The sequence below is a fragment of the Scleropages formosus genome, chromosome 20, assembly GCF_900964775.1.
Source record: "Scleropages formosus chromosome 20, fSclFor1.1, whole genome shotgun sequence".
Taxonomy (NCBI): domain Eukaryota; kingdom Metazoa; phylum Chordata; class Actinopteri; order Osteoglossiformes; family Osteoglossidae; genus Scleropages; species Scleropages formosus.
Window position 1 is genome coordinate 21503375 of NC_041825.1, and position 27872 is coordinate 21531246.

The 27872-nt window shown below is 52.0% G+C and overlaps 1 protein-coding gene across 3 annotated transcripts; it reads right to left on the bottom strand.

The window, feature by feature from the left end:
* Positions 1-1686: 1686 nt before the first annotated feature.
* Positions 1687-27660, bottom strand: palm3 (paralemmin 3). 3 transcript variants are annotated; one of them, XM_018762050.2, is made up of 8 exons: positions 27195-27660; positions 10650-10701; positions 9752-9832; positions 7860-7978; positions 7280-7385; positions 5502-5529; positions 4860-4940; positions 1687-3948 (listed from the first exon to the last, which is right to left on the bottom strand). In XM_018762050.2, exons 2-8 carry the CDS (start codon positions 10692-10694, stop codon positions 2759-2761), a joined length of 1650 nt encoding a protein of 549 aa, XP_018617566.2. In that variant the 5' UTR covers positions 10695-10701; positions 27195-27660; the 3' UTR covers positions 1687-2758. The 3 variants fall into 3 exon arrangements, with proteins under 3 accessions (XP_018617566.2, XP_018617567.2, XP_018617565.2); XM_018762051.2 differs by having other exon boundaries at positions 5502-5532; XM_018762049.2 differs by lacking the exon at positions 27195-27660 and adding an exon at positions 12867-13333 and having other exon boundaries at positions 5502-5532.
* Between the last annotated feature and the right edge of the window lie 212 nt (positions 27661-27872).

Genomic DNA, 27872 nt, shown 5'->3' on the forward strand with positions numbered 1-27872 from the left:
AAACTTAGCGGTTAAAGCTGGCTTCCGACCTAAAGGTCGCATGTTCGAATCCCACTTCTCGCCGTCATACCCTTCATTAAGGTACTTACCCTAAATTGCTGCAGTAAAACTTACCCAGCTGTATAAATGGGTAAATAACTGCAACTCACTTTGAAGAAAAGTGCAAGACAAGGTTAATAAAAGTCACGTGTCAAGACTGAGTCATTTCTTGTACTTCATATATATCTAAATATATGTGTTTGCTGCATTTTTCCATGCAGAGCTCTTCATCTCCAGGGTCATGGACACCACAGCACTAGATACACCACCGAATGTGAGCTGAGGATCAGGAACCCTTTCCGGATCCTGCTCGGCAGCCCTCGGCTCCAGCGCATCCCGTTATCGAAACCGCGAAGCCGAGCGTCTGGAGCAAGCCGCTCTTTGATATTTAGGAGCGTTCGGGAAAGGGAGCTCATTAAAAGCCCTGTTCTCCAGAGGATGTCAACTTCCCATTCAGCACCAAGGCATAAACTGCTTAAGTCAGCATGTTTAAGGAAATTAAAATTCCTCTTATTTATTTAACAGAAGCCATAACAAGTGTTATTAATCCAGCCATGGCCTCCTTTAGTCGTTACTTAATTTCCCCAGTTTCGGTACAAAGCGTTATGTTTATTTCGGAAATTTTTTCTTCCCACCAAATGCATTTTAGCAGATGGGAGTTCAGTGTAAGTGCTGGAACCAGCAAAGAAAAGAGGAAAGATACAAGTTTAAAGACTCCTGCAGAAGCTGATCTCCTACGTTACGACCGAAACCGTCGAATGACGCTTTTCCACGCCAAACCGACATCGTACGAGGAAGCATCAGGCGACTGCACTAAACCGGTATGCCTTTGCGGATTACGCTCAGCTCCCACCTCAAGTCTAAATGACCCCCCACCGGATGCGCTAAAGGGAAGCCGTCTAGATAAGACGCAGTGCACTTACCTCACGTGAATCCAGCTATCAAATGTTCATGGAAATAATGATCAAAAACAGCTGCTCAAAATACAAATGTAAAAATATGCACCGAAACAGCAGCACGTTCTTCAGCCGGTTCACCGATTCTATAAGAAGTTCACGGGCCGTGAGAGAGGAAGGCAATCGCAGCGTGACCACACCTTCTCTAGCGGCCCTCACCCCGTCGCCCGTCCCCGCACTAAAGGGTTTAAGCGAATCGGCCCGGTGCTGTTAATCCTCGACGCAAACCTACGTTTCACTGCCTTGAAACAAGATTAACGCCCGGATTTGGAGAGTAAGAATACCTTTCGATTATCACGCGTCTTCAGATACCTTAAGAAGTTAAGCTGGAAATTTCACTTTACTCTTCAATAATTAAGACTCTGTGGCTCCACAAAGGTTATACCACTGCAGGGTGTGTGTGTGTGTGTGTGTGTGTGTGTGTGTGTGTGTGTGTGTAAGAATATTAACTGCTCTTTACCACAAGGTGCCTCATCTATAAATAAAGAATAAAGCCAAGACAGCAATTTACAAAGTATTTACTATGGGAAATAACATTCTATATACACGTTAAAAATGCCCAATAATTTGTCAGAACAAGCCAACATCACAATACATATTTTTTGTGTAGAATGAGTTAAGATGGAAAGTAAAAGGAAAAAAGCAGACAGTAAGAAAAAAAAAAAAAAAAGACAAGTTTGAACAAATTTGAGTTTAAACAACATCTTAGCACCCCCCCATTAAAAAAAAAAAATTTACCACCCACAAGTCCCAATATTATTTTATATACATTCAGTTTCACAGCTGAATCATAAAAGTAGTAGCTGTGCAGACAGATTTAAAAAAAATGCTTTGGTCCTGTGGGAAATGTGTTCAGATAACTAGGAGTATCTGTGTTTTAAAAAAATGGCAGAGTGTGTAAGGCTGCACATTAAAAACGGTAAAATCAATGCATTGCTGCTAAAGGACGGGTGAATTTTCACGTTTCGGGGTCAGGAAAGAGGAAAAACCCAGGTTACCCACTCTCCTCCCGGGGCTCCTGTCTCCACGTGCTTCTCTAGCGGGCATCGCGGGGCAAAGAGTCGCTTCTGCAGTGTTACTGCAGACACAGTAAAGAGGCTCTTATAATAACTTCATGGTATCTCAGTGTGACGAAGCACAAAATGTGGTGCTGTGACCAAGACGGGCAGCTCCTGACTGCAGGTTTCTTCAGTTTCCATTGCCTGGATCCCAAGCCTCGCAGCCATGTCCCAGCGGAATTGCCTTGCCCCAGAGCTGAAATAACTTTGGAAAGGTCTCTTTGAGGGAAAGGTCCCTGGGTGGGAACTCAGGGTGGGGTTGGAGATGTGGCAGTGAGGCTGGAGTGCTGAGGCCCAGGCTTGCGGATGGTGCCTAGTGCTGCATGGACATTGGAACACGTTCTCATGTAAAGTATGATCCAGGTTATGGAAATCAGTGGATCCACAACTGTCCAGCCTGCATGCATTTCTCCACATCTTCACGTCATGTTCATCCGCTGGCGTAATCCTCTGTTGGTATGACAATTTTGAACGAGCCATTCGTGAGGCTGGAGGTGCACTTCAGGTGGAGTCTCTTGTTAAAAGGCACCGCACCAATAGAACAGCAAGTCTGGGGTCGTGTTCCATTGGACAAACAGGATGGTGGAGACAATGTCTTGAATATGGACGCGAGGCCTGCTGAGGGGCAGAGGAGGAGAGGAAGGGGCAGGAAAGAAAGGCAGGGGTAGGAAGTCATAGAGCGAGAGAGAGATAGAGAACCTGGGCTCACATGACGGAGCAGCACTGGCAGGACTTCTGCTTGGGCACAGCCCCTCCCTCGGCACGGCTAAGGGCAGCAGAACTAGTCTCGGGCGGGGCCTTGGAGGCAGACACCAGGGGCTCCTGCTCAGCGGGCGTGGAGTTGGCTTCTGCGGCACCTACCAGAGGCTGCAGCTCGGGTTTCGTGGCTGACCCCTCCTGCGTTGGCTCGCTGTCCAGGGGAACGTCCTGAAACTGGTCCTTGAGGATGACCGCAGTGGCAGGATTCTCCTCCACGTCTCCCGCTCCTGCCTCCGCTGTGGAGTTCGCGAGGCCTTGGGAGGCCTCGACAGCGCCCTCGGTGGAGTCGGGCCTAGGAACGTCTCCCTCACCCCGGCTCTCTCCTTCTGCTGTGTCCTGCTTTCCTTCTTCTTCTGCGGCCAGCTTTGCTTCAGCTTCTTCTGCGGCCAGCTTTGCTTCAGCTTCTTCTGCGGCAACGGCTTCGGAGACCCCGGATTCGGTGTCTTGGTTTTCATCGGTGTGGGTATTTGAATCAGCTTCCAGTTCAAGGTTTTGGTCAGTGACCTTCAGGTCAGACTTCTCATTGCTGGGCGATTCAGATGGTTCCTCTGTGCTTCCAGAAGGCGGTGCCTCCTCCGACACGGGCTGATCTTCCCCGTCGTCTGTGATGACGACCCGCTCTGCTCGGATAATCTCCCCTGCATCCTCCCCATCCAGGCCCTGTCCAGGCTCCGCTACAGAAAAGCCTAAGAACGTCATGGTGACGGCGTCCTCCAGAGCTCCGACGGCCACGTCCACCGTCGTATCCGTAGAGGCATTGCTCGCATGGGGAGTCTCTTCCTGCGGTGGTGGGCTGCAGGCATTGTGTTTGATCTCTTCCTCCTCACCTTCCTTCTCCCCAAACCCATTCTCCTTTGGCGGTGCTGGGTGGGCCTCCTCCGCATTCTCCTTCCTCCCATTGATGATGACCTGGGCCTCCACCAGCATTCCCATATCATCGACAGCGCTCAGCACCTGGCCCAACTCCTCGGGACTCGGGGCCACTCCCTCCGCAGCTTGCACGCTTTTGCTCCCGTCATCAAACAGCACCTCCCCTGGGCACTCGAGTGCCCCATGGGCCACTGGAGCAACGGATTTGATGGTGGTAGCCCCCGTCTTCAGGTCCTTCTCCACCTGCACCTGCACAACACCCAGCACTGCAGGCATACAACATTGGAGAATGGTCAGATGGTGGGGGGGGGGGGGGGGGGTCATCTATTGCAAAATACCACATTTTACACCCGTCACATGGCTTTACCACATCAAGAGTGCATTTCACAGCCTGGTGCAGAACAGTGAATTTCCCCTTTCGTCGTGCCGCACTGCGAGGGCCCTCCCTCCTCTGCATTCACTCCGAGTGCATTTCTGCTCTTATGGCGGATTTATTACCATGAGGACAAGACAGCACTTTGTTAGGGGGGCCATAAAACTTCATTTATGTTATTCCATTGTATGACGACATAAATGGTCAAACGTTTGCAATAATGTGACTTTAATCCGGGGTTTATGCACTTCGCAGTGGGCGTAGCATTCATACGCTCTTCGCCACAAGAATTCTGAGCTCGCTCCATCATCTATAAATGATGCATCTGCCTTCTTTTAAACCACAGACGATACAAAGAAATCCTCGCCGCTTCCCTGACGCCCCCATCCACCCGCGGCTACGCATCGTTAGGCCGTGCCCCGGGGCAACACGGCCCTTATTAACAACGTCCACGAGAGAAACGATGGGAAAGCGACTGCACCGCGGCACAGCTGGGACCGGTACTGCTGCTCTGTGGCTCAGTAGCGCATCACTTCGTTTGTTCACCAGCTCATCTTATCAGAAGCAACCTCACCCATTTAGTCACCGACAGCATGGCAGCGGGGCACCTCCCAACACTCGAACCGGAGCCCATCAGCTCACAAGGCCGTGTCCTTAACCGCTTACACTGCCTGCTGGACTGAGACACTTTGCTAGAGTGCAAATCTGCAGCGGCATCCCGCTGAGTGCTGCACAGGGCCTGGGGGTGGTGAGGTGTGTGTGTGTGTGTGTGTGTGTGTGTGTGTTTCTGGGGGGTGAGGGTACCTGAGCGCTCCTCCTGTCCGTTCTGCATGGGGGCTTTCTGTAGACGGGGGGCAGGTGTTGGGCCAGAGGGAGACGCAGAGGCTGAGGGGTGAGAAGTACTACAGGTTAGTCAGTGCACCGCTTCAAATCTGTACCGCACTGAGGATGACTAAATATATAGAACACGCCGCTTCACAGGCACCTGCACTCACACACGTCTATACGTGATACAGATACATAAATTAGTCTTCCGAAGCTGGAGATTCACATCAGACTTACAAACGACACACGTACATCACCGACACCACAGCTTTCCCCAACCCTGACGTGCGTTTCGGCCAAACGATAACCCACGTTACCGAATTTATTGAAAATTATGACCGCTACACCCGTTTCAATCCCTACGTGTGATTTCATAAAAGCATGCTGTATTTTGTTTGCAGGGGAATGCCCAGCTGCTTACAATTTCTAGAATTACAGATACACCTTTATGCAGCTACCGAACTGGATGCAGCGACTGGTGTGATGTACACTGGTTCATGTGGTGCCATGTGACAAACCGACTGTCCTCTAGAATCACGTGTCTGTATCTAAATCCCTCCTTGCGATGATGCACTGTTGTATTGTTCTCCGAGATGTACATCCCTTTGGAGACGTACGCACCTTCCTTCTTTCCCTCTGCTGCGTCCGGCTGCTGCGGGAGGAGACAGAGCATAGGTTAGCTGGAATACTGGTGGAGCTCCTCCCACATTTCTATAGCTCCTCCCACACTCAGATGGCCCCTCCCACTTTGACTGACAACTCCCACGAGACGACACCGGCCACCCGCAGCTCTGGAAAGAGAGCCCTTATCAATATTTCACCATGATCTGACTGCATGCTGGCAAAAGCAGAGCACCTTCAACATCCCAAAGTAAACAGTGCTCTGTAGGAAGTGCTCCCCTTTCCTGTCGGACGCCTTCATCCAGATGGACTAACAAGAATTACAATTTCACACGTGCAGCCCAATATGAAACATGCAATCATAAACACCTGAAGAGACACATGGAGGTTTGGACACACCTAATTATTCAATGAAATGTGGCGGCACAGTGGCACAGCGGCACAGCCAGTAGCGCTGCTGTCACAGTGCCTGGGTGGTGCGACAGGACGTTGCGTTTGATCCTCACTCAGTCTGTGTGGAGTTTGCATGTTCTCCCCGTGTCTGTGTGGGCTTCCTCCAGGTGCTCTGGTTTCCTCCCACAGCCCAAAGACATGCTGTTCAGGTTCCCCCATAGTGTGTGTGTGTGTGTGTGTTAGACTGATGTGTGGATGACTGACCCAGTGTAAGCAGTGTATCTAGCAGTGTAAGTCACCTTGGTGAATAAAGTGTGTGGGTTGGTAACACTACATAGAGTTCACTGGAAGTCAATTTGGAGAAAAGTGTCTGCTAAATAAATTTTGAGTACTGACTATAACCACAGGGGGGCGTTGTGGTGGTGTACAGCAGACAGAATCCCAAGGGATGCATGCAGTTTTATAGGAGGATTTTTTTAAATTTATAAAAACATTTTTGCGCATTTACATAATCTGAACTTTTACCCTGTTTTTTTTTTGTAATAAGCACCCCCACCCATCTGCAGAGAAGTTCCGTGCTGCAGGTAAATGTCCCTCCTGGAAAGGCCCCTTCGGCACCGCTCTAACTACATGTATGTACTTCATCAATTCCTGGTGCTCCTCATAAATAAGTGAGCATTCAATTCTTCCCCAGAGCTGTGGAGTTCTGACACGAGAGGCGATAAAAGCTTGCGAAGAGGCGACACCGCAACTCCGCTTCCAGGAAACGGCTCCAAACCCAGAAGGGAAAGAGCCGCAAAAAACCCGCGCGCAGGTAAACACAGTAAACGTGTTCCACGGGTCACAGGAACAGCAGGGAGCGCAGTGGTTAGAGCTGCTGAGTGGGGACCTATTGGCTGCAGGTTTGACTCATCTCTGGCTGTAGTACCCTTGAACAAGGTACTAACCCTGAATTACTCCAGTAAAACTGCCCAGCTGTATATACATATATGTAAACAGCTGTAAGTGGCTTAACGTTGTAAGTCACTGTGGAGAAAACTGGCAGGTAAATGAACAAATGCACAAATGCACAGAGAAAATTTTATGAAAGCAGTGAACACCGTACCCCAGTTCAGGAGGCAAAAATCAATAGTTAAGAGCTAATTAAGAATATCAATAAAACAAACTGGACCTTTTCCAGACTCTCAGACCCTGGTGAAAAATGCGGAAAGAAACGAGTCGTTTCTGGAAATCAGGTGATAAGGAACTAAATTTGGGAGCAGACAATAGTAGTTCTGAGTCTTGGGAGACACCTGAGCAAGGCTGTGACACTGCGCTCGACCGGCTCTCACCGACCGGCGTCGGCAGACTCGGGTCCGAGTCTCTCTCCCGCGAGACACACTGACCTCGCTGATCGCATCTCTGCCTGTGTCATTCAGGGCTCTTCCTTCTTCTTCCAGTTTCTCCAGCTTGGCCCTCTCCTCAGCCAGCCGCTGGCTCTCGACCTGTAGCCTAACACACACACACGCGAAAAATTGATACACACCATTTCAGCTCACACTCGCATCTTTGGACCGTGGAAGGAAACCAGAGGAACCGGAGGAAACCCACATGAACACGGGAAGGAACACGCAAACCCCAGACACACAGAGCTGGATTTGAACCTAGATCTAGCAGCTGTGAAGCACCAGTGCTACCTACTGTGCCACCCAGACATGGTGTTATACCCCACACACACGATGTGTTCCTGACAGGGAATGTCACACAAACTCACACACACATACATACCCCACTGCGCACTCACACCACTTTCACACGGACCCCACTGCTCTCCCGTCCATTCGGAGCGGCGGAGGACGACAGCAGACTCTCGCTGCGGTTTACGCACGAAACCCCTCGTGGGGGGACTCGCGGTGGCAGCACACGAGAGCCACGTCCAATCCCACAGCAGCGGAGAGGGAGCGCGAGGCCGGCCCGGAGTCTCACTTGTCAATCTGCTCCTCTATCGCCTGCGCCTGGGGTCCCCAGAGAGGAGAACGGGGTGCGGAGCCATCGGGGCTGCCGGTGGGGGCATCCATGAGCCACTGGTCTCTCAGGGACTTCCTCTGTGAAGCACAAGCAACACGGGGCATCGCTGTCAACGAACCAAACACCTGTGATCAGGAAGGGAGGTTCCGCCAGTCACGCCCTGTATAGCGGTGGCTGAGTGCATAACCTACCTGCGTTGTCCACCTGGACAGCGAGTGTGTGCGTGAGCCGTTTCTAAGACAGAACATGGTGTCACGACTAGCGCTGCTGCAATTACGGAGAGCCCACCTGAACAACATCTGCGTGGGACCTACTGGGCAGAAGAGTGAAAGCACAGCAACGACCAGCATCCTATAGATCATCTCCAGTGGCTGCGAGGAAGGGGTCAGCCAGCAGGGTGGAGAAACACAGCTCACTCGCTGTCCTCCGAACGCAAAAATCAGCAGTTTTACCCTAACAACGTGGTACACCCTGCTGTAGACGGAGGAGCCACAGCGAGGCGGCATGGTGTCCCTCCAAGCACGCACAGACTCCCGACCCTTACGGCGGCCCAGCCCTTCGAAACAGTTGATCCAAAACAATGCCTTAAAAGCCGCCGAGCGCTTCCCAAAACAAACAGGCCCTCGGCCCCTGGATCGCGAGGAGGGACGGCCGAGCCAAGAGCATTGTGTTGTCGAACGAGGAAATCGGCCGCGAGCCTTTCCTTCCTGGAGCCGCGAGGGCCTTACACTCCTTCAGCCATTCATCTAGGGCGAACGCTCGGGGTGCTGAGCCTGCAACGCAGACTGCCAAACGGGGCATGTGGAGAGGGAGAGCTGTGTCCTGGGAAAAGGAGAGCGAAGAGCAGCTTTTTCGCAAAGTCGCACCGGAACCAGGGAACTTCTCCGCTTGTCGGGACACATCTGGTTGGCGTGGGCTCCGTTCAACATGGTCACTTTGTGCTGGACAGAGGACGGCAAGGCAGGCGGCGGTGGTGGTGGGTGCTCATGCACGGGGGGGCTTCGTCCGGCACTGCACACCTGGCCACCCTCACCCCTCACCTGCACCGGACAGGAAGCGAGATGATCCTATCGCGGTTCGGCCGTACTGCCTTGCTTACATCAAGCAGCTTACAACTCCACACTTATCCGGGATGTAAGGGTGATGTCACTGCACCTGCGCACGCGAAAGTGTGTGCGCAGGTGCGTGGAGGGGGGGACACAAGCATGTCCGGCAAATATCGGCGCGCACAACTCTGAGCGAGCAGATGGAAAGAACAACAGTGGGTGTGAGAGGTCCACTACACCCTCTCATTCCACCCCACCCTGGGGTGCGCCTCTCCGAGCCGGGGCAGGAAAGGGTGCAGCCGCCACGTCACCCCACTTGCCTGTCCCGCCCGGCCCCATTTCCACAGCCACCGAGGGACGTGACTGAGGGAGCTGCAGCAGCAATAATGTGAGGGACTGCAGTAGCTGAGCAGCGGTCTGGGGTGTGGGGGGTTGGGGGGGTTGGCACACGTATGAAAGGAAACAGACTGGGAAGGAAAGTGTGTGCGACTGCCGCATACACACATACAGGTCTCCGGCACAAACGCACACGTACGCATAGAGACGCGAGAAAGGAACGCTGCGGCAAGAGTCGATGACGAGAAGCGGCCGGGCCGTGCAGGAGGAAGGGGGAACGCCAATCTCGTAACGGCAAACAATGGAAGCGATGGCTCGTTGCGGGAACACGCAAACACTTTAAAATGACTCAAGGAGAGGAAGACCAGTCATTGGGTGACAAGGAAGGGAGTGTTTGAAGATGGTTGTATGTAGCGAGAGTACGTGTGTGCGTGTAAAGTGAGGGAGCGGTGTCCTGTGCGCTCGGACCTTGAGCTGCTGCAGCCTGAGCTTCTCGTCCTCCATCTCCCGGCGCGCTCTCTCCTGCTCCTCCTGGAGGCGCCGCTTCTCCTACGAGAGAGACAGGGAGGAGGGACGGTGTGAAGATGCTGCCTGACAGCGCCCCCCGCAGCCCGATGAGTGCGGGTGACGGTGTCGCTCTCTCTCCCGGACCGAGACGGACAGACAGTGACATCCCCACCCCCCCCGCCGTCCACCAGCTGTGCAACCGTGTCCACCTCGGCGTGCGTTCTGGTGAGGCGCGCAGTTCAAACCGCGGGACACACGGCACTCCAGGCTTCACGTTCAGTCAAGGGAAGATGTCCTGGCTGACCTTCCCTGACCCCGCTTCCTGTCCACCCCCTTCATGCCCCGCTACGCTGTCCCTAGCCTGGCGCACCGTGGAAATGCACCGTATGGCGTTTGGGAGAGAGGGATACCTTCGTTATTAGATCGGTGGGTGGAGAGAGAACCCGGTACCTCGTTGAGTGGTGTAGGTTTACTACGCCGGGGAGTCCCATGGCAGCCGCACCCCACAGACTCCCTGAATTATTCAGCGGCTGGAGATATGGCTCAGCTTACACACCTCATGGTGTGTGTGTGTGCAAACTGCGTTGGGCAGTGTTGACGATCCCACACGCTTCCCCATGAACCGCTGGCTACTGGGTTTATGGTTCAAGACCCTAGGATTCCCGGCCAGACTCTGAACAGATCCTCATCAGTGTGTCCGACTGTCGCTCTCATTCCGATCCACTCCCCACTTGACGCGTCTCCACCCTCAGAAGTGCAGAATTCTGGATGGGCGTGCTGGAAACCGTACACCCCGCTGTAACAGTAAATGCCCCCCGTGCCCATCTCCCCGTGACGATCGCTCGTTTCCGGCTCTCACCGCGATGGCCTGCAGCCTCTGCTGGTACTTCTCGGCCTCGTCCATCCCGGATCTGCGAGAGCAGACAGACACACACACAGGGGAGAGACGTGAACGTGGGAGCAGGAACAGGGGGTCACTGGGTCGGACCCACGCTGGACACGAAACGCAACAGAGAGTCAGCGCGCCGAGCAACGTGACTGTTCCGAACACAGAGCCGTCGGGACGATGTCACGGTGACGAGCGGCCCAACGCGAAACAGTGGTTCGAGCTGCTTTAGGGAACCTACAGAACCTGCCGGAGCAGCACGCGGCGCCGCAGCTGCAGGCGAAGAGTACCGTGCCGCTGCCCGCCTCTCTGCACTAGCGACACCTGTGGCGTTTACTCTCCGTTCAGCTCCGCAGAGGAGTCAGCACTGCGGGGAGCTCCCGGGCCCAGACACAAGGCCACCCCACCTTTCGGAGGCCGACAAAGCCCCTCGCGGAGCGAACCGGGGAGTTAATAAACGCTTGATGCAGCGAAGCTCCCAACAGCACAGCAGGGGTAGGGGAATGGCTGAAGTCAGGCTGCCCCGCTGCAGTTACCATGGTAATCCCCGTGCCGATGCCTGCCGCCGGGCTCTGAAACGCAATTGAGAATGAAACGGAACAAGCGCTTTCCTGGATTATCCCCAAAGAGAGGACAGAAGACCCCCATGTGCAGGGGGGAACCGATGCGCGGGGGCAGGAGGGCGGGCAAGGCGACGGGGGCCCGGAAAAGCTGGGTTCTCCCCCTGCCGTCCTCCGCGGGGGGCAGCGGCTCAGGATTACTCAACAACCCACGGCTGCCGCCGCACAAGTGTTGACAAGCCGCGCCGCGGCGCAAATACCTGCACCGGTCCCGCTTCGGCACAGGAAACCGCTGAAGCCGTGAGGAATTTACTGGCTGGAAGTCAGCGGGAACAGGAAGCAGAAAAGCACCGCTCTCCCGCGCACGGAAGACGGCGCGCAAACTCCGTCGCGGGTCGGCGATCGGAACCGGCGCCCGACTCGGAACTTTCTTCTCGACGCTGAACCGAGCGCGACCACTTGAGGAAAAACAGCGCGCTCTTCGTACGCTAATGCCACATGGGCGCTGCTAGAGAGTAACCAAGATACTGTCGCAAAAGTGCGCGCACACACACACACCCTCCTGCCCGATTTGGCTTTTATCCAGCATGTAGTGCTTTGTAAAGGTGCTGAGGGAACAGAAGAGACACCACGTGCCGAGTACTGTCTGTTTCGGTCGATGGCGCGTTATTGATCAAAGACCCTCGTGGGGCATCAGAGACGCCGGTCTCTCCCCCTCCAGCTAAGGGTCATCTGTAGTCAGCAACAGCTCATTCAGGGGATGCTCACGTGATCCGGAAAAGAGCTCTCACTTCTTCCCTGCCGTACCGAGGTACACTCACACGTATTCGTTTAGCTTAAGCTTTTCCCCAAAGTAACTTGCATCATTAAGCTGATTTGCACCGATTTACACTTTTACTCAGCTAGGTAGTTACTGGAGCAAGCGCCTCGATCAAGGGAACTACGGCAAGAGGTGGGATACGAAGCTGTGTTCGAGCCCAGAGGCAGAGGCCCTAACCGCTACGCCACCTGCTGTCCGATCGGTTCCCATGGGGAAGCGTCTTGCTAAGATGACTTAGACGATCACCGCACCCCAGGAGCTGCCGGGCCTCCTCCTCTACGGCACGTAAACACGTCGGACATCTACCTTAACTGGGATTATCGCGCTCGTGCGTGTTTGATGTGTCACCTTACAACACAGGACTGCGCTGCTGATTAAAATGTTTGTTTGCGGGGCGGCCGTCTGCAACGTGAGCGGCCCACGTGCGGCAATGGCGGCGCTGCCGCACCGTGACACTGGGAGGATGCCCAAGTGTGGACCGTCCCAGAAAAACACGACTGCACCGGAATCTAAGGTGCCTTGAGCCTTCGGGCAAACGGCTGCACAGCGGGGACAATGACAAAGGTGCGAATACCACAAATCTGCCGAGAGGCACCTTCCGGGACACCAGTCGTGTCGTTGCCCGACCTGCCCCACCGGTTCTGCCGCGGCTCTCGGCGCTACATCATGTGCGGCATCTTCTCTACTTCCATTACCTCTCTCTTCCCGCAGCTTTCCGCCAGGTCCAATACGCAATGGACGCCCGGCGCTCCCTCTGAACAAACCAGCACAAGCGCATCGACCCCGCGGCCCACGGGCCCCTCGTCGAACCTCAGGCCGAACGTAGGTGAACGTGCTGGAAATTCTTTGCTGAACGATGTTGGCGGGTTTCCAACTCGGCGTCAGTTTCTTGGAATTGGAATCCTGCCCAAGACTTAGGTACGGGAACCTTAAAAACCTCTCTCCGTGTCCTTACGCGCCAGGAAAAGGCCTCATACGATGGTTTAACTGCAAAAGAGGACAAAAAACAGAAACGAGGACAGGATGCAATACCAGGCAAACGGGGCCAGTGGAGGGGCTCACCTGAGGACGTGGCTCCTGGTCCCAGTGTGCTATTGGCACACACCTAACTGGCTGGCAGAGACTCAATGAGCCTGCAGAGACAGGCCCCGTTAAGCCACACCCCTTTCCCACCTACCCCAGACCTCAGAGGGTTAGCCCAGTTCGCCCTCAGCGACAACCAAATGCACTGCAGCTGCACAATTACCCCAGCGATTACCCCGTGGCAACACAAAGTGTGGCAAGTCACAGCGTTCAACCGCTCTTTCCACAACCCGCTGGCATACCGGGGTCCCTCCACACCACGCTTCCAGAAACAGGTCAGCCGCTCGCAAGGGTAATTTTTGCTGATCACTGTGCAAAAAAAAAAAAAAAAGGGGGGGGGGGGAAATGCACCGAATTTGCAATGCAAATTGTGGCCACGGTAGCTGTGCCCTGCATGATCGGCGAGGCAAACTGCGGCACCGCGATTCCCGTCTCACACAGGTGGAGCGAAACGGCGGGATCGCTGCAGAGCGAGGTCGCCGTCGTCATGGCGACAGAGCGCCGGGGCAAAGCCGGCTAAACGAGCGCGCCGACGGCAAGCAACCTGGAAATTTGCGCCGACCCCTACGACGGACAGAGGCGGCGCTTCGCGAGCGTGGCGACGGGCCTCGACTCGGCTGACTGCACTGCTGCGAACAGGAAGCGGGGACATCTGCGCTGATGGGGGAGCTGCGGGGTTTCCTGCAGAGCTGCATCGGATGCCATCCTTCGCGGTTTACTTCCTGCGAGCGGGTTCGAGGCACATCTCGGCACCGTGTGCCCAAGTCAGACTGGTAGCTTCTCTCTACCAACGCACCTCCAGCAGCCACATCTCCGCTCGGGATCCCGACCCAAATCGGCGCGGTGCCGGCCCCCCCTCTTCCTGCCTTCTGTATAATGGTGTCTACTCGTACAAACGCACCACATCGAGTGCTGCTTTACTGCTTTTTCCTGTTTACTTGTAATCCCCCACAGGCCTGACTGCTACAGGCTTCGGACGGGTCCTCTTTTCTTATCGTTTCCATCCTCTTCCTCCGCTTTTTCTGCCAAAACCATTTACGAGGAATAAAAGCGGTTCTTTTGCCCAGACCAACAATGTGTGGGAGAAGGGATTCGGACACAGGAGCACAGGGAAAGGGCCCTCGCAGCGTTCACACACTCCTGTCCAGCCCTCACAAAGTATGTCAAATATGAGGGGAAGGAGCACAAAAGAACACGGGAGTAGAACTTTGGATTTACCGCGATGTGCAACGCGGTTTCGAGGAAGCCGGCCGCGCTGGTCCGAAGTCACGGACCAGCGCGGCCGGCTTCCTCGAAACGTTGCGTGTTCCGGTTCCCTGCTGTGCGAGATCGAGGCTCCTCAGATGGACCTGGGACAGGCACAGGGAACGGAGAGCGACGCCTGGCGCGCGGGTCCGTGTGCGCGTCCGCGTTCCCACGACTCGAGGGGACGTTTCGGAATTTTGCGAAAGAGTCCCTCGAGGATCAGCCAGCTGCAAAAAGAGATGTTGTGGAGGATGTCCCAACAAACAAAACACCAAAAAAAAAAAAAAAGCACAGACTTCCACACACGATACATTTACGCATTTTCTGTTTTGGGGGGGGTGGGGATGAATGATTTACCCAGTTAGTGAAGGTCAGCGTAAAATCCCTACAAAGAAAAAGTGTGTTACGGTGCATGTTGGGGGGCAGGAAGCACACAGCTAGTTTCAGCGAGCGGTGAACGCACCCCTAAGGCTGAGCTGACACAGAGCTCAGACACTCGTACCGGGGGGGGGGAGGATGTGGTGCTGAGCCACACACTGGAGGGACAGGGACCGGGACCATTCTCAGGGCTGGAAACCGGTCACACCCACAGCCCGCGGTTTGGACGGCAAACATTGCTCATTTTCTTTTATTTCGCTGACGCAGCTCTTTGAGGCGACTTACGACATCGAGTTCGTACCCCGATTTACCCATCAATGCATCTGGCTGATTTTTTACTGCACCAATTCAGGGCGAAGTGCAGCAAGGGCACGGATTTGAACCCGGGCCCTTTAACGGCAAGGACACGGTTCCGGGTTGGGATTTCAAACTCGCACAGCTCATCTTGGGCTGGAGCGCGCAGGCATGCGCGTCCGCTCTCTGCGCACCGTCCACGCGGCGTCCTGCAGCCAGCTGCCGCACCACGGTGAAGTGCGGCGCGCAGGACCCGGATCGACGCCGGAGCAATGGAACCGGTCAAGGAACACAGCAGGAATCGCTCAGCTTACTGTATATTACATGTGTTTTCAGTTTGTGTGCGCGCCTCTGTGCCGCTCTGTGCGTGTGTGTTTTATGTTGGGACTGGAATGCAAGAAATGTGAGAAGCGGCCCCAAGGTGTCCTTGAGCAACGCGCGGCCCGGGGAACGAGCATTCCGATCGCAGGGGGGAGCTCATCCTGCGCTGCGGCCGCAAGCGCTCGACGCCTCGGCGCGGCCGACGAAAGGGGCAGGAAGGGGGCCGAGGCGCCCGGGGGCCGGGGTCACGTCGAGAGCCGCTTTTAACACCGTGGCAGCGGCGTTGATCGCGAGCCCGGCGGGGGAGTGAGCGCGAGCGCCTCAGCAGGGTCTGTACTTACAACCCTGAAGCCTGACCCCCGCCCCCACCACCATACCTTTAACAGCCCCCACTTATGGACTGTTCCAGCAGCCAACAGCTGTAACAGGAAGCAGAAGAAACGCATTAAGAAAGCAGCGGCAGCAAAGGTAACAAAGCGTAATTTACACCAAGCCTCTGATGCAGGACGAGGCCCGTTTCCGAGACGGACCCCCAACGCTCCCCTTTCCCACCGGGGTAGAGATAGATGCTATCGAGCCGGGCCGGGAAGCCCTGCCGCAATCAATGCTGCTTCTGTCTGGGGGCCCCCCGAGGGTCGCACGCTCGCACAATGGTGCTCCTGTTCAGGCCGAACTGGGCCCGGGGGCAGCCCGCGAGCCGCGCCGCCGTACCTGCCTCCGCGTCACCCAACACCGCTGCCTCTACCTCCCTCGCCTGCTTACTGCGGGAGCTCTGCCACACGCTTTCTTCTGTATTCCTATCCCACAAAGACTACTGGATGTTCGCTACTCTGAATTATTTTAATGTTTAATTGCTTTCTAGACACGGTGACAGCAGCGCGATGGCTGGCGCTGGGGCTCACAGCTCCTGACTGCAGGTGTGAATCTAGCTCAAGCTGCGTGGAGTTTGCGTGTTCACCCCGTCTACGTGGGTGTCCTGCACGCGCTCTGGTTTCCTCCCAAACACATACGTTTCAGGTGAGGGACAGAATATGAATTACGCAACGCGCGTGTGCGTGACTGCTCTCGGACAGACCGCCTTCCCATCCAGGGAGATCCATTCAGGATAAAAAGTTTATCTATCCCACCCTCCATCCATCCATCCATCCCTCAGAGACAGGCTCCGGTCCACCGTGACCATGCACTGGACACAGCTATTGACACAATGAATTAACGAACATGTTGCCTAAAATAACTTGCACAGCGTATGGTTCCCCCCCCCCACTTTTACTGCTTTTGTGCAGCCGGGCGTGTGTACCGCAACGCTTCCCATGCTGTACCACGCAGCACTGCAGAGGTCCAGCCGCTCAGCCCATTACGGCCTGAAGCAGCCCGTTTCACACACACTGCATCAAGTGTGCGATCAGGTGACGCAGAACAGCTGCGGGAAGGAGCTGCTTTCGGCTGTCCCGGCGCCGATGTTCAGCAGGCAGCACAGCAGCCCCCGCCACGATAGAATTCCCAAGGGTGGCGCTGCACGTAAAAAAGCCGTCTCAGTCGCTCGGTCGCGTTTCAGCACAACGGGGGAAGGCGGTGGGGTTGGGCGGGGGGGGCTAATGCTGACAACACACCAGTGAGCTCACAGGAATTTGACCTCTGACATGGGCTCCCCCCTCGCCCCAATGCTGCAGTCTTCACCATGTTCCTCCCATCCTCTGGATGGTGCGGACAGAGCGAGTGGGGACACCCAGGTCGGGATAGGCACACGGAGCACCACCCTCAAGGTGTTAATGGCACGGCTGTAAAAGTGTCAATGGATGCCATATGAGCATCACCTCTGCAACACCCCATCCTTCAGGGGGCCTTATTGTGCTTATTAGAGTAACGTTTGGCACCCATAACAACATTTTTTGGGCCAGTTGACACCCGGAGCTGCAGGGTCTTCCTCGCACGACCCCTCCTAGTGTATCCGCTTCCTCTTCCAAGGCTCAGCGTTGACGCAGCAGAGCAGCGACCCTCCTTCTTCGACAAGTTCTTCCTCCGGCAAAAGCGGCTCCGCACGCACTCGCTCTTGCGCTCTGCGCGTGAACGGCCGTGACTCGCTGGTTGGCAGGTCTGAGCACCAAGAAGGATGAAAAGGCATTTGTTGCGTTACATTTATTCATTTATCTGGCGCTTTTCCCAAAGCGACAAAGTGTTAAGTTACAATAATTTACCCATTTATACAGAGGGGTAAATTTTACTGGAGCAATTTACGGTAAGTACCTCACTCATGGGTGCTACATCTTGAGGTGAGACTTGAACCTGTGACCTTTGGGTCCAAAGGAAGCACTTTCAGCTGCCCCACTATTATGATTAACGCAGATGCTTTTTTTTTGGGGGGGGGGGTGGCAGGAGATGTATTTTCAAATCTGGACCATGGGATCTTCCCCACGTTCATGATATCACTTGCTATTATTATTTATTTAGCTCACACCACATGTGCTCCAGTGGAGAAGGTATACAGGTGAAGAAGAGCGACTCCTCACATTCATCCGAGGGCCATGGCGTTTCGACTCACGCGATGAAGCTGTACAAAACTACAGGCAAAGAGATGGCATCCTTTTTCCATTTCAAGACTGTTTTCTCACACTCGAAATGCTTCGTGTTGTCGTAGCAAGGCCGACAAGCGCCTAAGCGGCAGGTGACGAATTCTTACAGCGGCGCAGTCCCAGCGCGCACTCCATTTTCCGCTGGCCCGTTTTCTCCGAGCGCCGTGGCGCCTCCCTGCTTGGGAACACTGACCCAAATCCCTATTATTAGCAGGCTGTGTCCAGGAGGCTCGGGCGCCTGCGCCATCACAGGAAAAAGAGGAATAAATAACAAGAAACAAAACGTACTATGCCGTCTTCCACAACCGCATTGCCCGAAGAGCTTGGCTGCTTCGAAGGCGTCTCGTCTCGGGAAGAACAGCAGGAGTCCAAGTGGCTCGTCGATGCGGAGCGGCACGTCAGCCGGGTGAAGAGTCCCGCTCCGCGCCAAGCGAGGCTTCCTTCGCAACGCGGGAGTAAATTGTCGACAACAGCCGTAACCAGAAATGCCACAGTGCTCCACGGGGGCCATTCATCACCGGCAAGAGATTGAACGGCCACTTTCGCAACTCGATTCCACCGATTTTCATGCCGGGATGCGATGAGCGATTGCGTGGATGCATTGCGGTAGGGCCCCCCCTCCCATTAAATTAGACTCCCGATCTTCTCTGGAACCCTGGACTCCATTTTCTTACAGACGGATAAATAAAAAGAGGATGTTTCCTGGAAATGTGGTTCTTGCCCCTTCTTCTGACCTCTGCCCAACGAACGGGTGTAGGTTGGTCCGAGACTTTCTCCCTGGCGCTCGTGCACAGGTGTGTCCTCTGCTGTAATAGCCACACTCAGAAGCAGAGGAAAAACACACACACACACACACACACAGTCTTGGCTCACCCTGAAGCATTAATGCAAAGGGAAGCTGGAAAATTATTCTGCAAATTTGACTCTTTAAGCTGAGATTAGCGCTTGAAAGGGGCCGACGAACATTTGCACACCAGCTGAAGAAGCGACTGAAGTATTCGCCGGAGAGCTGAAAAATGGGAGCCTGTTTTTATTAGGTGTCTGACGCTCAGTAAACCGTAACCGTGGAGAACGTGGTTTGTCAACAAGCTTGCCTGCCAGCTCCTCGTGCCGCTTTTCTGCCGGAACTCACGCCCACATCCTTCGAGGCACACTCTTTGCACACATTGTTTAGACCATTAATCACACATGGTCCTCACTCACCGTGTTCATGCATTTGGACCTCAAGGCTGCGGCGTCTAAGTCCCCTGAGGAGCCCTGCTTTTGTACCTTGAACAAGATACTTAAATTGCTCCGGTAAAATTGCAACTTCCTCTTTTATAAAGTTAAATAAAATCGATTAAAAAAATAGTCTAGATAAAGACATCTTGCATGTAGTCAGCCTTTTGATTATAAGCTGGTGCTTGGTGAAAAGGTCGGCAGGTGAGCGGTGGAAGCAGTACTATAGAACAGAAACAAGAGTGAAGCACAGTAAAAATGCAGTCATACAGCAGATACTTTCAGAAACTCGAAAGAGGTTACTGAGCAAGGAAGAATGGGGTTTTAAACTGTATTTGGGAAGTTTAGTGAGAGATAAGCCCACAGTGGACTATATCTAATCACTATTGTGTCACACACGGGCAGAAAGGAAATGCAAGGGTGTGTGCATGTATGTGTGCGTTCAAAAGGTCAGATGGTCAGTGTGAGCAGCTCTGACACTTAACCTCTCATCAAAAGTCGTGCAGTGACAGCCAGAGTGTGTTCACGAGCAGGGTTCCAGTGGGGTGTAACTGGGCCACGTATTAACATAACTAAAGCAAAATCATAACGCGTCTCTGCCGAAACGTCATAGATGTTTCGAATACAAATGATGCTGTGAAAACATGGAGAAAACATTGCAACATGAAAGCCAGCTAAAACAGGAAAAAAAACGACTAGCTGAGAAAACACACACACACACAAAAAAAAAAAAAAACACAGCAGCGGTGAAACCGGTTACCTTCCTGTGAAAGTAAAAATGAAACGGCACCGTTGCTCAGCCGCCCCAGTGCTAAACATTTTGGAATAAGCTACAGCTTTTAAGACGACTGAGGTTGATACCCCGTCTGCCAACAAACTAACCCTAATGCGTTGCCAGCCAATTTGTTATGACATAGCAGCATCAATTGGCCTTTTTACCGCACCCTTTAATCTACATGGCCGTAGGGTTCGCGCTGCATTGCTGTGGCACCGTCTTCCTGCCCCCCCCCCAGAACGCCCCAGTCTCCGTCTCTCGCATGCTGCGGGCGAACGGTGCTGTCGCCACGACACGGAGATGGCTCGCGGATGCACTCTCGCACCCACCGACGCCGCAGGCGTACGCACTCGAGGCCACGCCACTGGCACACGCAAGCAGGTTTGAAGACACGCACTTTGAAAGACACGGGCGCAGGCTGAGACTCCTCCAAATAACCTCAACACAGAAAACAAGGCTTCCTAGATATCCCCCAAGATACCTCTGAGAGCGTGTGTCTCATGCTAAGCTGACAGGCGCTGGCAGACAACAGATGGGTATTCCTCCTGTCTGACGACTGCAGACACCTACGGTTGGCTAAACACACACCAAAGCGCGCTTGCAAAACAAACGGATTATGCTGCCCGGCATCTTTTTCAAAGTCACCCAAGCCCGCTGCTCTCTGAGCGCCGGGCCGGACGATGGTGCCGTTATCGCTGCAAAACGCATGTGCTGACATGTTTAGTCTGCTGCCTCAATTCAGCCTCGGACGAGCCTGTTAAGAGAACCGGTTTCGGGAGGAATGCCTGCTCAGCGCCTGTCAGCGGGTGTCACGACGAAAAGCTAGCGACAAGCCCGGCCTGCACCCGTGGCATGACACAAAGCGGTAAAATGGTTCTTCGTGTCTTCGCAAGGCGTCGGGTTGTCAAAACCCAACGCAATGACCTTAGTTATGTCAAATGAGGTACAGCTGTAGAGTCCCGTCGTGTCAAAATGAGGGATGACGCACACGCTCGCTGATGAATGATGCACAACCCAGGGACGGCCTCCACTGTGCCATTAGCTCATATTAGTATGTGTTCCAGGCAGGAAACGCAACAGATCCATTTCGAGCAGCATCACTGTTCACGGGCCGTAACACTGCTCTGCGGAAGGGCCGCATTTGTTCTTCTCCAAGCGTTTAAAATGCCGACTCGTCACACGGCGCAGCGTTTCTACCAAGATTTTTGCATGCTAAATCCAACCCAGCCCAGCCTGTGAAGGAACCAGTGGGGAGAACATCCAAATGGAGCTGTCAGGAGGAGATAATGTTCACAGCCATTGTGGAGAGGCGCCTGCTAGTTTTATCTCCCCGTACGCAGGGGTCTCTCTTTAACCATGCGGATGCCAGAGGGAGCTGCATCTGCTCCCTTAATCTCAATCCTATATCCTATGCATTTTACTCATTTATTTGGGCAACTTACATTAGGTCCAGTCTCAGCAACTACACTACTTAAACAGTAGGGTATTCTTACTGAAGCAATTCAACACAAGCATCTTGCTACAGCAGGAGCTGGGATTCAAACCCAGTATGGTCTGCACCACTACTCTACCTGCAGCCCCAAGGAATACATTTTCACTCAGCAATATTTACGAACTCAAAGCAAACAGGGCTGTAAGGAACGCGCTCAAAATTGAGTTAACTCTGATCTTTGAGTGTTATAAAAGGATGTTGGCTGTGACCCTGGAACTACGTTCCATTTAAAATGAGAACGCAAAACCAGAGATTGAGTTTTCCCCCTGTATAATTAATGCTGCCAAAAAGAATCATTCAAACTTCTGTCACACAATATCATTTGGAGGTCCAAAACCCTTTAGTAACGCTACATTACTGGATACTGCTCGAGCTGACAGCTAGGACCATTTATAGTTTTACCATAGTAGCTGTAGTATTGCACAGTTTGTCATTAAAATCCATGACATCCACAAAAAAAAAAAATCCAAACGAAAAGGAGTGCATTGCATCAACAGAGCATTAATACTTAAAAACCCCTTACTGGCAGAGTAAAAACACCAAAGTAAAAATGACGCAGAAGTAAATTTAAAAAAGACCATATTACAAAAGACAAAAATAATGTACTTTTTTCTAACACGCAACAAACCATTTTCCCAAAAAGAAGAGAAGTAAGTAAGGGCACTAGACTTTGGCTTTTGAATTCCTGTTAATGGTCAACAGTCATTCAGAAGTGCTGTTGCCTGCAAAGGCATATTTAAGCACCAGGTTAATTTTCAACCCCCTGCAGTGCTTTGATGTTAGTAGAAGTCCTGGGCTTCCAGCGAAACAGTTTTTCTAGGGGAAACTGGAGGACTAGACTGCTGTGTAAGATGTATCCAGATGCATCTGAAGAAACAAGATAATTGATGGCTAACACATGCTCTTTAACAAAGCCAGATGCCTGGGTTTGGAGCATGACACTGCTGAAGAATGTCAGACAGATCCTCACCCGCCAAAATGCAGATGGATTCTTCACATTTTTTTTTTCCAAAAAAACTAGAGGCAGGCTGCCGTCTTAAAACAGGACGACCTGAATGTACAGAATGTGTCTAAAGCACCGAGGAAAGCCAATCTCAAAACCAATTTCAAGCCGGCGCCCCGATTTGATGCCTTGTACACATGCCCCCCTCTCCAATGGTCCAACAGTACGTGAATATGTAGTAGGACAGGGGTCACTAATCCCGTCCACAAACACATCCGTCAAGGTGAGCGAGTACATATGCATTTATTCATTTAGTTGATGCGTTTCTCCAAAGCGACTTACAACTATTTACCCATTTATACAGCTGGATAATTTTACTGGAACAATTTAGGGTAAGTACCTTGCTCAAGGGTACTACAGCTGGAGGTGGAATCAGAACCTGTGACCGTTAGCTTCAAAGGTAGCAGCTCTAACCACTGCACTAGCAGCTGCCCCTCAGAAGGACTTGTCCCAAGATCCACAAACTGGTCCTTAAGTTAAACTAAGTATCAGATCAACTGCTCCATCAAGAACTGAAGCAAAACCCAAACACTGACCGTAATGTAGCCTCAAGAAAGGAATTTGGCTCAATTAAATTAAATGATGCCTTCAGACACGGCCAGCCGTCTGCCAGGGAAACAGATCACGTAATGTCACATCAACACTATACACTTATGTTACCATAGGACCCATAAGCACAGCCGAAACTGCAACCTGGTGACAGAAGCTGTGCTCCGCCACAGGATGGCAGCCACCGGGGAAGCTTCATCTTCATAAGCGATGGAAACACTGCTGGTCAACCCCCACTGCCCTCAGGGATTTCTCTACCGAAGGCCATGTTGTTAACTGTAGGGCAGGCAGAGGTGCAGAAATGCTACTTGACAGTAAATTAATTGCTACTCGCATTGTAAATCATGTGGCTTGCAATACAAAATTCAGACTTGGCAGAATGCCAGGCCAATAAAGCACCAGTCGAACCCTGCAAATGCAGTGTTACACAATCTGTCTGCCTGTGCATTAATTCAAACTATATAGCGGCAGCATTTCCATCCAGTGCAATATGGGGATGTTCATTTCAACAACCGCAACTCTTCCGCCAAAATCCTAAACTGACCGTCCAGTACATTCTAGTGGGACCCTCACACAGTTGTGACACACAGTACTATGCACTGAATCTGTTGCTTACATGAGTAAATGGGGACATGTGAACCAGACCTCTCTCTTGGCTTATTGTACTGAACTGCAGTATGCGCTGCTAAACATCCACTGTTGGCAAGAAGTAAAAACCTTGACATTATTAACCAGCCTTGATAAATAAGGCCAATTAGTTTTGAGTTAGAACTACATTTGAGACATACTGTAAGAGGCTCTTTCAATGCACCCTTTATCAAAGTGCCACGAAGTGTGAATGATGGAGGACCCCATAAATACAAGTGCAGCAATACTGACTTCGGCAGAAGGCATTTCCTTGTTTATAATAGTACTTTGAGGCAAGACCAAAGTCAGGTATTGCACTTCCGTTTACACCACGTTACAATATGCTGGAATTCGATGCTTCTGTACATTCTCCTATGGGCTGATCACTACTGATCAACAGCCATTTGACCAAAAGAACATGACTATCAAGGCACAGCATGTAATGGAATTAGGGCAGAAAATTTGCTGGTTCAAATGTCCCATTGAGCTCTGCTTAGGTACACTTGAGAAAGGCACTTGTTCCAGTGAAAAATGCAGCTGAATACATGGGTAAAGTCTGTGTAAGCAACAAAAATGACACGTGGTGGCAACAAACAGCATGGCAGCAGACCAAATAGGCAATGGGGAAACAAGAGCTGTGTCGGCACTCAAACTACCAGACAGGTTCTACATCTATGGATCAGAGTGCAGTCAACACCTCGGCTAAGAGGAACTTCTTACAGTCCGAACCACTGCCCCTGTACGTTTGCTTTTGTACTTCAAGTTCCTTCCTAAAGAGATAAACAGCTTCACAACCTGAATCAGCTTTAATGCAGAAGTCTGTAAATGGATTTGAATTAAAAGAAGAAGTACATAGATCCACGTATGAAGGAATAAAGCACACAATAAACATCCCTCAGTAACGGACTACAGCGTCAGACTACAACCAACACCGGGCTACTGAGGAGACTAGTTACTGCCTCTACTCAAAGTTTCTCAGCCAGAGCATTCACACACAAAATCAAAATTTTTAAGCTGTTTAACAATTCCCCATTAATAGTGGCGGGATGCTCCTTGAAACAAAAAGGCAAGTTCTGACCCTCAGAACTTGCCACACCTGGGACAGACAAAATAATTTCAAGAAAAACATCTTCAGGAAATGAGGTCCTTGGTAATTAGAGACTACACAAACAGATGGAATGCTAAGAGCAGGTCCACAATCTAAACGGCCAGTTTTTTTTTTTTTTGTTCTGGCAGCTAATCTCCATAACTGCAGCCGAACTGAAAGAACTAAAATGGGGCTTCTAATGCACGTCATTTTCTAGTTCTGCACTGCATCACATCTGCAAGTTCCACACAAACGGAAATAGCGATTTTCAATGGCACAATACAGTTATGGGTTCCTACATTTGCCGTCAAGAACAAACAAGTGTTACGGGTTTATCATCGCGATAGACAACAAAAGAACACTTATGAGCCAAAACAAATATTTTAATGAAAAGATGAAAACCACACACAAGTGACTCTAAAGTAAATATCAAACCATACAACAGATGATGAAAAATGTCTGGCATGTCATTAAATTAGAACAGGAAAACTACTCATCTCTTGTTGCTGAGGTTGAGTCTTGTGTTCAAGCTTTGACAGTTTAACGTACTCCCTCGCACATTTCACATTCCTCCATGCACATCGAGTCCAGCTCTTAGACAGCGAAGTTCTAAACACCACTACCTCTTACTATACCAAGCAGCTGCTTCAGCTCATCGGATTCTGTCCAAAAAGAACTGCACGTGTCTCCTCTCTTGTCCAGCACCGCTTTGATTTGAACGGACTATAATCGAGGGCTGCTTTACTGCTGAGGCAATACACTGTCATGACAGTCCTGTGATGAACTGTAATGCGGCCCGGGGTGTACCCTGCCTCGCGCCCTCTGCTCTGGGACAGGCTGCTGAGATCCTGCACTGGACAAACAGTTATTGATAACACATTTACATTATTCAATTAGCAGAAGCTTTTCTTGAAAGCAACACACATCTCGGAGAATAATACAAAGTGTGTTATATCAACAGAAGGAGAGATTTGGATACAGACACGTGATTCTAGAGTACAGGCAGTTTCTCACATTCCACCATATGAGCCAGTGTACGTTACACCAGTAGCTGCATATAGGCGTTTGCGTTATTAAAGAAAACATGTATCAAGCAATAAAAAAAAACTACAATTTGGGATAAAATGCAGTAAACAAAGAAAAACACTGACTCCCCTGTCTTCGCAACAAACTCAGACAAAGATTTGACAATCAAAAGCTGCATGGGAAAGTGGTCCAAAAAAAAAGTACCAGGTGGTTCTTCCGTAAACCCATGTGTTCTCTGGAGGAAAGGAGATCCCACAAAAGTTCTCTCTAGCATCCTAAGAGTTCGCTTCAGCCGAGTTCACGGCGGTACCTGTGCCGACACGGAAAACTCAACAAGGCTTCGGACGCACCCATTTACATGGAGATGCGAACTGCAGCCCAGAGGAGAAACAGCAATTTATCCCCACTACCAGAGGTACTCCACGTTAGTTTCGCACCCTGTTCTCGCGACCACTTCTCTGCCTAGGAGCGTGGGCGTTCGGGAGCGAGCACTGCGATTCCCTGGGCTCAGTGTGGCGGCACCAACCCGAGACCGTGACTCAGCACGCCGAGCCTAAGGCTCTTCTTCGGAGTGCGACAGCCAAGGGTGCGATCGCTCTCTCTCTCTGTGTGTGTGCGTGTGAAGAAGAGCGCCGGGAATCGGCTGCGGGTGCGAGGATGCCCTCAGCTTCCTGGTGCTGCTGCTGAGGAAAGTGGCTCGAAGCAGTTGTTGGCCCGCTACTCTAGTCCAAACCCCTAGCGGTGCGAACGCGGCATGGCGGTGGTCCTGAAACATTCCCATTCGTATAATCCAAATACCACGGTAGAAGAGGGGTGTGGCACAGAGCTCTTTACCTCACCTAGAAAAACAACTTTGCACAATACAGTTGAACTTGGGTTTGTGTACAGCAGTTTGGACACCTTCCAGAACTTTCTAAATATAATATATTGGTCAGGGCAGGTAGGAGCTGTTGTCTTTATCCCCCAACAATGACCTTCTCCCTCACTAACTGTGACATAATCAACCATTATGATTTTTTTTTTTCCCTTCCAAACTTTATCTGCCTTCCAGCTACCACCACGACGACGCACGGTTGTGAGTCAGAGAGGGCCCCCATCTTCGTTGTCGGGTATTACCGCAGTTTTTACAACACGCGACGGCACGAAAATTCGCCTCACTGCGAGTTCCTCTTCGAAACACTGACTATGTGCCGAATTTAGTTTCCCGGGGCCGTCAGTGAGGAGAGAAAACGATATACTAGTAATATATAATCGCACCAAGAGACAAGTGGGAGCGGGGCACGTGCCATCTCATCTGGAGCGACACGCTCTGAGTCTGAAGAGGCAGCGCGCGGCACAGCAAAGGGCGCGCGAGATGACGACTGGCGCGAGCTCAGGACGCAGCTCCAAACACGTACGCGGCTCACTTTGTGGGAGAGGGGAAGAAAAAAAAAAAAAAAGGTATTTCATTCAAGTTTAAAATAAACTTACCTGGTCCTGCGTATCTGTCGGCTCCCTGGAAGTTCAGCTTTAAAAGACCGCAATGTAAAAGAAAAAAAAACTAAAAGATATTATCCCGAGGCGAACCGTGCCAGAGCGAGCAGTTCTTCTTCCCTCTCAAGCGCGTTCACGCGAAACCCACGTGCGCGGGCAGATCTTTCTGAGTATCGCCCTCCCTCCGAGGAGACACCTGAGATCGCTGTGTGTGTGTGCGCAAGCAAACGCACACGTACGAGATACGAATCAGTCCACGTTCAAGTTGAGGCAAACAGTCGAAAATGTTGTACACACACCTGTAAAATAATGTTCTGAGATCGAAGCGGGAGTGCACAAAACGTTTTTAAAAGTGATATAATGCATCTCACTGAAGCGCGAAGGAGATTGAATCCGCTCTTCGCCTCAGTGCCTCGTCGTTACCTCAGTCCAGAGCCTGGTGCGCAGGCAGCCGCGTTTGTAAAACGGCCCAAAACAAAGTAAAACACGGCGAGAACACGTCACTGGGAGCTCATTTAACAGGTCTCTCGCTTCCTGTTGTTCTCGGCACTCTGAATGCGGGCGGGAGGCGAGTCCTGCACTGCTCAGAGTAACATCATTCGAACTCAGTGTTTACTGTAGGCTGTTAGCGTATTTTATACGTTGAATTGCGCGACCGTGGCAGCATGAGGCAGT

Bases quoted from the DNA above. Each gene is read 5' to 3' on its own strand.
- palm3 (XM_018762051.2), bottom strand. From the start codon at position 10,694: ATGGACGAGGCCGAGAAGTACCAGCAGAGGCTGCAGGCCATCGCG. The intron at 9,833-10,649 runs GTGAGAGCCGGA...TCTCTCTCGTAG, and splicing joins AGAGGCTGCAGGCCATCGCG to GAGAAGCGGCGCCTCCAGGA. The intron at 5,533-7,279 runs GTCAGTGTGTCT...CTCCTCCCGCAG, and splicing joins GCAGAGATGCGATCAGCGAG to CAGCCGGACGCAGCAGAGGG.